The following is an 8,077-nucleotide window of genomic DNA, read 5'->3' as shown; positions in this document are numbered from 1 at the left end:
GATTCATGTTAACATGCCACCTTCAGATGTTTGCTGAAGAAATGTCACCATGTTAATCTTGTCCAGTGATTTAGCCTTCCCTATCAAGCTTAACCTGCGATGAATATCAAACAAGTACATTCATGCAGGGTTTTTTTTATATTATGTCTTGCTGTGGACAGTACATGCAGCTAGTTGAAAAGGACTGATAAAAGAGCAGGGTATAGTTTAGAAAGACTGCTGCTGCTCGTAGATTTGCAAACATAAAAACCTCAATGTTACAACTGTATCTGCCCTACCTGCAGCAAAAAGCATTCCCCACAAAGCTGATTTTGCTACATGCTTCTAAGGACTGTCTGACACTCAACAGTGCTACAAGTTACCCAAGTAGAACTTGAACAGAAATTCAAGTAACTGGACTGCAGAGGTATTGTAGTCATCACTAGGTAGTTCTAATATTTGAACGTGCCTCAGTTAGAGGTGTCTGTCATTAGTGAGGGTAACCTCAACTTACCTCAATTTACCCAAATATGTTGATAAAGGTTAACTCGTATTTCATTGTTGTACTGGTTGCTTAGATTTCCTGAGCTTTAACCTCATGCTGTCATGCTCATACCAAGCACCTTACTTCTTCACACTATTAACTGTAAGTCATCCATCCACTAGCTGGACACACATATTTCTTCTCGAATACTGGAATAATGAGTTTCTTAGCAATACACTGGTCAGTCCTCAAAGTTGTTACAAATTTAAGTATCTTCACAGTTTATCAAACAACAGTTTCAAGAGCTATCCATGATCATTGGAGGGTCGTACTACTGACTTTGGTGTTTCCCAGTCCATCTCTGCGATATGTTTGGAACAAAATCCAGTACTGGTATTCAGGGTTCCAAGATCTAATGACTTGTCTTTTATTGCAACCAGGCTGAGACATTTGGTGTGCTTAGCTGAGGAGCCAATGGTCCAAAGCTACTATCTGCAGGATTATGACTGAACACCAGTAAGTCTGAATCCTGCCTAGACGCAGCGATATCGTAGCATCGTAGTTCTATTTGTCCCGGACAGCATGAAGGAGGCCATTCATGTCTGGGTTGTGGGACAGCTGAACGATGGTCATCCCTCTCCAATGTCGCACTCATGTTTGTGTAGAACCTTGTGCACAGTATTACTTCTGTGCGATACTGCAGATTTTGATATCGATCCAATAGCAAGTAAATACACAGCCATTACTGCTGATACCAATATCAATACCAATGCTTTAGACTTCAAAGGGCAGCATGTGTGTCATGATTTATGAATCATCATCAATTAGCCAGATTCTAAGCACATTTCCACCACTAAAGTCTAAGGAGCTTGGAAAGAAAAGCATCTGGACATCTTTGAGTTGCTTGAAGATGTTTCAGGCCTCAGGAAATCACATGATAGGGTGGGGCCAGGTTTCGCAATAGGGCTTTGGAGCGTGATGTCACGGGGGTGGGCGTGGAAAGGATTTTGGCCTGATCCGCCATTTTCGGGGTCTAAGAGCAAGCGACGAAGGAGCGAAAGCACAGCCATGGTTCGTACTTGCTGTGTGGTCGGCTGCAATGTTCGATCTTACGATCGGCACGGGAATAAACTTGGGTTGTCTTTTTATGCTTTCCCAACCTGGAAGCAATATCAAGGAGCTCATGTATCGGATGTTACCAAACGAAGGCGTCGAGCCTGGATAGCAGCCGTGAGACGAGCTGATATCAAGTTCTGTTCCATCTCCCCATATCACTTGGTGTGCTCCAGACATTTTCATTCCGGTAAGTGCTAGATATGTTCATATCACACTTTATAGCTGAATAATATTATCGTTGGTGGTCTCGGAAGTTATAGAAATTGCGATCAAACATGAATGGAGTGACTTTGCAGACATATGTGCTATGTAAAGATTCGCTAATTCTTTTGCACAACTGTAGGGAAGCCTGCCTATGAAATGGATCAAACAAATCCAGACTGGGTACCAACGCTACACATGGGGCACTCCGAAATCCGAACATCACATTCAGACCGTCACAGGAGGCGAACACAACGCCAACAAAAAAAAGCACTAGTAGGAGGTAAACAACAACCGCACCCCCAACCACAATCTCTTATTTTAAAAGTTGATCTTAGTCAATTAACACAAACATTTGAGTATTCATACTGCCTTAATGTATAAACCACTTTAAAATTCCCTTGTGTATTTGCACTCTTTTTATTGGACAGGCTTTCACAATGGAGCTGCAGAATGTGAAGGTGAAGCCCCAGCAGAAGTTACCACAGGAGAGCAGCCAGAGATGGACAACACAGAAGAGCAACTCCATAACAACCTTGTTAATTTGGCTGAGGGCCAAATTTGTCTTGGACAAGTAGAAGCAGAGGTAACGGGTGCAGATGCAGAAAACAGTGATATCAGAGAGAAACAGACAGAAGATCAAAGACTGACAAATGATTGTGTGCGCTGTGTACAGAGCAGAGCAGAAATAAACCGGCTGCTGGAGGAGAACAGAAAGCTTAAATCAAAGTTGGACAAGACAGAGCTGAATGAAAACTTTTTAAAGGGTGATACGGAAAAAGTGAAATATTACACTGGTTTTACTTGTTTTGCTATTTTTATGTCTCTCAGTATGTCTCTGAAGACATAGTACTAGTAAAACCTTTTTTTTTATGTGTTATTGTATGAACACACTGACATTACATTATGTAACCATTTCTGTACCTGTTTCACTAAAATGACGTTATAATAAAAGCAAGATAACAAATAACTGTATTTCACTCTTTATTTTACAGTTTGACAATTGTTACATGGTAAGTGCTGCAGGTTTGAAATCAAGTTATACATATTTCAATGCACTTCTGACAGAAAACTAGACACCAGTGGTGTCTACAGTGTCTACAGTGGTGGCAAACAGCGTGCATCATCGAAGCTGTGATTCTCCCAGCACGCCACACATACCATTCTGGGCTCTTGTGTTGCAGTCTTGTGCGTACCTCGATAGCTTCTGCCTGTTCTTCAGTAACTTTTGCTGCAATTATGTACTTTACACAGTGCAGTTGCAGCTCGGTAAGACCAAGGGACTGTGCACCTGTGTTGTGCAAACACGCCAGAGACATTGGTAATGTGGAAGATTGTACAGTGTGTGATGTGTAGTATTTATCCAATCCAGACAAACACGCTGCTTTATTGTGTTTATGAAGTGTGTCTAACACTGGTGACAACTCCTCAAACGTAGCAGAAGGAATCTTTCGTTTTGAAGGACGGCTTCTTCTGCCTTTCACCACAGACGGTCCGTTTATATTTTCATCAAGAGTCTTTTTTTGTGCTGCTGAAGATGAAAAGTCAATGTTATGGCCAACCTCTGGCTGTATCTTGGTTGTGTTCCCCGGCAAAACCCAGTAGGCTGGTTCATCTGTGACAGTCTTTGTGCCACGGATCCTCACTGTTGCCTCCACTTTAAATAGAAGTGCAGCGACATGGGTGCAGGTCTCAGCAACTCCGGCCATACAGGTGCAGTGTGCAGCTTCGACCTTCCCCGTGGTGCTTACAATTACCCATGGTCGTAATGCAGGTTCATTCAATCTTTGGGAGTGCAGTACCTGTAACATACAAGGACAAGGTTGATGTAAAGACAATAAATGAAATGAGACAGGGAGGACACGAATTGGCGTTAATAATTTGCCCGATTATCAATGTGTTAATTTGCATCTACTTTACAATTATGGGCACATAATATGGTAACGATATTTTAGCAGTTCGATGATAAATGTATAACATTAATTATGGTGGGGGGTGGAAAATGGCTATTACACTTGATGCGCTTCAGGTGACTTACCTTGGTATGAATGACGACGTACTCAGAGTTTGGCGGCTTGAAAATACCCAAATCTTGCACCCAGCCGTTGGTAAATTGGATGTGCGCCTCCAGTGACTTGTAATTTCGGAACTGGTTCGATGTGTAGGCGCTTACTCCACAAACAAGATAGGCGAAGACATCGGGGTAGGACAGTGGCGGTAGGTCGTCTGGGTCTTTACTCCACTGCCGTATTTCGTACGGGTCCAGATTTGCGATGCACTCTATTTTTTTCAAGTAACGCTGCTTCGCCTCTGGACGCAATCGGTCTCTATACCGTCCGTTTTCTTTTGAGCTGCTTTTAAGCATGATTCTTGTCGTCGTCGTTCCAGCAAAGTGAATAGGGCTTTGGATTCGTAGACCCCGAAAATGGCGCTGCGCTCCCATAATGCATTGCGGCGTGACGTCAACTCCAAAGCCCTATGAGCTCACCCGAAACCCTGGCTGATTGAGACCCACACCCGCTTTCACACCTTGGCTCATGTGATTAGGTAGAGGATCATCAGGGGGTCCTTTGTCCCTCTTTGGGGGGAAACTCCCACTGGGTTTAAATCTGGGACTCCCCACCATTGACCCTTAGAACTGAAGAAGCTTCTCGGATGAGAGGTGAAACGTCTTCAAGCAACTCAAAGAAGTCCAGACGCTTTTCTTTCCAAGCTCCTTAGACTACAATGACCTGGATGACTGAGAACCTTCACAGACATTCCACCACTAAATCACAATAATTTTTCTTTGCCACAATAATGACAACACAATAAAACCAACCTTTCAGCTTTTCATGTACTTTAAAACTGGGTTTTTGTGGAGACCCAAAATGTAAATGAGCTTGTTTCAAATGCACATTGGGTCAACTCCTGATGTTTAAACGTTATATAGGCTATAAATAAAAGAGGTGTGACCGTCAACACAAAATGCATCAGACATGTTTCATAGTGCATGTTTGAGGTATATTTTTTTTCATTTCCAAAAAATAATTGTTTAACACCAGTCAGTGGGCAACATACTGAACTTACCAGAGAAAAACAAAGTATTGATCCTATCATGCTAGTATCAATCCGATACCAGTACCAGTGTTGGTACAATGGATGTTTGGATCAGTCCACTCACCTCAGAATACCCCTCAAATCACACAAATCTGCACTGCTGCAGATCAACCATCCATCCATCCTAAGAGTATCTATTGAAATAAAAATGCTTAAAATGTCCACTTTAATTCTTCACTTTATGGCTAATGACTGTAAAATCTAAAATCAGATTATATGTGAATCATACTAATGCGAATGACGTTTTTTGCATAGTTCTCTGAGGAGTTGTTATCATAACACGATGATACTAAAGTGGTCCCTGTATGATATTCAGCCCTGAACAAAGGGATTTGAGCAGTTAAGAGACTCTATCAAATTTACAGTTCAAAGTGTCACGAGCAGCATCACTATCATTGCTCATTGTATCTATGTTGGTTAGAAAGAGAGTCAAAATAACCCTTCAAAAAGTACTTTGTTCATTTCAAGCAATCAAACCTTTGCAGCTTCTGCTGGGGCATTTTAAACTCTTGCTCTTACAGTGTGCTGAAAATAACTTCTTTGTGTGTTTTTCTCTGGTGGATGGCCTTTTCAGAGCTTCCATTTGTATTATTTTCTTTCTTTTTTTGAGCCTGACCATTCAGCTGTATGAATGGAGGAATGGAGTTGTATTGTTTAACAAGAGCTATTTTCTAGTGAAAGCACTAAAGTTATTTATCTTGTAGTGCAGGTGAACTCACCCTGTGTGGGGAAAAAATGTGAACACTGACCTGAGTAAACTGGTATTTTTCTTCCCAGCAATCACTGTGCAGCTAAGAAAGAATGCTGTGTTGAGAATAGGAGTGAAATTTAAGGAGATAAACAAAAGTGCGTGTGGTTGATGAAATGGACTAAGGTCACTCGGTCTCAGGAAATGGAATGCCTCACATAAAAGAGTTGTAAACTGTCATGACATGATATCACAGAGGATTCACTGAAGTCGAATCAAGGGAACGAAACTGGTGTCCTCTACAAAATATTCTTTCCATTCCGAACTGAAAGGAAATCCAAGCAAGTAAAACACATAAGACAGGGAGAAATGAATAAAGAGGCTGGCACAGAAAGAGAGGCGGGAATGTAGATTACCTCTGGGGTCACCCCAGGTGTGCCTCTTGATCATGCTGTTGGTCTGGCTTAGAGGTTTTGATAAGGGTAGTGAATGTTTATTGAAGGTGGCAGCCTCACACGAGCCTCAGAAACAAACAGCGCGGAAAACATCCAGGGAACAGAGAGGCAGTAAACCATCATCCTGGCATGTATAAAAGCTCATATAAACATGTACCCCACTCATATTTCACCCCTTTATTGGACTCGGCTTCCCAGCATATCCAAGATACACAAGTGTCTACAAGAAGATAGTCTAAATTATATCTCTATCGCTGTACCTGCTGTGGGTTACTGAGCAATCTGATGCCTAAAAACCCAAAACGTAAACACTCCTCTGATAATGGAGCTGGCAGCAAAGCATGAAGAATCTGAGTGGGATAATAGCTCACAGTTTTGTGATTCATATCTCGTGAATTCTTTCCGGTGGCATACTTTTCACTGTCGTAACATAAAAACACAATAAAAAAAAGGGCACTGAGAAACTTTTTTGATATATATTAAAGCTGTATGTACGTTTTTACAAATACAGATGTGCACCTTTCTATTTATCATATTCATTCCAATCTTCCTATATGTAATGCATTCAGCAGTGTTGGGTAAGTTACTTTAAAATAGTAACTTAGTTACATTACTAGTTACTTCTATCAAAAGTAACTCAGTTACTTCAAGTTACTCGTTACTTTCAAAGTAACTAGTTACTAGGGAAAGTAACTTTGGTTTTACTCAGAATTCTCTTGTTAATGTGTTGCTTCCATAACTTTGCCAGTCTTCTAGCTTGCTTACTTGCCACAAGTGCACTGTGCCACCTACCAATAGAAAGGAAAAGATAATGTGCATATTTCCACGAGAGAAATCCCACGCCTGGACCGTCATTGACTGCTGCCATGATTCTAGCCTACGTCACAGCGTCATGTGCGCCTTTTACATCCAACACAAAAACTGCAGTCGTGGTGCTTTCGATTGTACTCAGAACTCGGAAATTCTGCCTTCTGAATAGGAAGATGTAAGTAACACCAGACTGCAGATGAGCTGCATACAGGGCTGGACGGGGACAAAAAATTGGCCCGGGCATTTTGACTAGAGACCGGCCCGCCATTATAGGAAAAATCATAAAGCCTTGAATGAAAACAAACGCTGTTGTGACAGTGATGTACACTGTTTTGATGGTATATATGCATCAATCTATCAATCGTTTGTTGTAAGATTCAGATAATTATTTTTTAAAAGCTAGACATTTTAAATGAGAATAAGAAAGAAAAGTATTTCTTTGTGCCCACCTCTCCCTGTTAATGCCCTACCTGGCCCCCCTGGCAAAACTTTGCTAGATCCGCCCCTGCACAGTTACCAGCTGTCAGCTACCTAAAAAGGATCCTGGGGTTATCTGTTTCTCAGAATCAGTTCATAACTTCCCTTCAACTCATTCATGTCACCTAAAAGGTAAACCTGTTTCTCCATCACCTGTTCAGCTCTGATGATTCAGTAAGGACATCTCCTGGTTTCATCTTCATGTTTCCCTCTCACCAGATAACCAAACCGATATCATGACCAGCAGCTATTTTGCAGCTGTGGCTCCAGCAAACATCAGCTGATACTAGAAATTAATATTAAATAAGTTCTAACAACAGCTGATCAAGCTTAAACGTGCTGCTGTTGTTTAACGCGACATCGGCTGGTTTCCTCTTTCTGGCGCAAAGTGGGCGATAAACAAACAAGAGAGCCGATCAGCTGATCATTGATCAGTTTTCATGATTGAAGTAGAAACGGGAGAGGGAGGGGGGAGAATGAAAGAAGAAGAGGCAGCTGTGCAGCAAAGACACAGAATAACTCCAGCTTTGTGCCTTTTTCATTGTAGCTGAATTACGGGACAAACTCTTCCTTTTCAACTCAATAAGAAACGCGTAATATTTTCTCTGGAATACCAGACGGGACGGTTGGCAACTCTAATAACTTATGAACAAAATAAAGTTCAACATTAACTTCATAGCACCCACCCAGCTGTATAGAAACTCCGTCATGCTAGCTAGCACGCAGTACGGAAAAAGTCAGAATAACGAAAATAAACTCCACCTAAAC

General features: G+C 41.6%; 2 protein-coding genes across 2 annotated transcripts; one reads left to right on the top strand and one right to left on the bottom strand.

Moving 5' to 3' along the window:
• The first annotated feature begins 1,406 nt into the window (after positions 1 to 1,406).
• Positions 1,407 to 2,630, top strand: LOC146524411 (uncharacterized). The gene is made up of 3 exons (XM_085135491.1): positions 1,407 to 1,766; positions 1,923 to 2,063; positions 2,212 to 2,630. Exons 1-3 carry the CDS (start codon positions 1,442 to 1,444, stop codon positions 2,628 to 2,630), a joined length of 885 nt encoding a protein of 294 aa, XP_084991617.1. The 5' UTR covers positions 1,407 to 1,441.
• On the bottom strand, positions 2,617 to 6,585 carry LOC146524410 (uncharacterized). The gene is made up of 2 exons (XM_085179372.1): positions 3,819 to 6,585; positions 2,617 to 3,582 (listed from the first exon to the last, which is right to left on the bottom strand). Exons 1-2 carry the CDS (start codon positions 4,221 to 4,223, stop codon positions 2,815 to 2,817), a joined length of 1,173 nt encoding a protein of 390 aa, XP_085035498.1. The 5' UTR covers positions 4,224 to 6,585; the 3' UTR covers positions 2,617 to 2,814.
• Between the last annotated feature and the right edge of the window lie 1,492 nt (positions 6,586 to 8,077).

The sequence above is a fragment of the Neolamprologus multifasciatus genome, chromosome 2 (assembly GCF_963576455.1).
Source record: "Neolamprologus multifasciatus chromosome 2, fNeoMul1.2, whole genome shotgun sequence".
NCBI lineage: Eukaryota > Metazoa > Chordata > Actinopteri > Cichliformes > Cichlidae > Neolamprologus > Neolamprologus multifasciatus.
This window is presented reverse-complemented; position numbering and strand designations above follow the sequence as displayed.

What these genes read in the sequence shown, in the direction of transcription:
- LOC146524411 (XM_085135491.1), top strand. Translation starts at nt 1,442, where the DNA reads ATGTCACGGGGGTGGGCGTGGAAAGGATTTTGGCCTGATCCGCCATTT. An exon ending in CTCCAGACATTTTCATTCCG is followed by an intron (nt 1,767 to 1,922) that starts GTAAGTGCTAGA and finishes GCACAACTGTAG; the next exon opens with GGAAGCCTGCCTATGAAATG. An exon ending in AAAAAAAGCACTAGTAGGAG is followed by an intron (nt 2,064 to 2,211) that starts GTAAACAACAAC and finishes TTTATTGGACAG; the next exon opens with GCTTTCACAATGGAGCTGCA.
- LOC146524410 (XM_085179372.1), bottom strand. Translation starts at nt 4,223, where the DNA reads ATGGGAGCGCAGCGCCATTTTCGGGGTCTACGAATCCAAAGCCCTATT. An exon ending in ACGTCGTCATTCATACCAAG is followed by an intron (nt 3,583 to 3,818) that starts GTAAGTCACCTG and finishes TGTATGTTACAG; the next exon opens with GTACTGCACTCCCAAAGATT.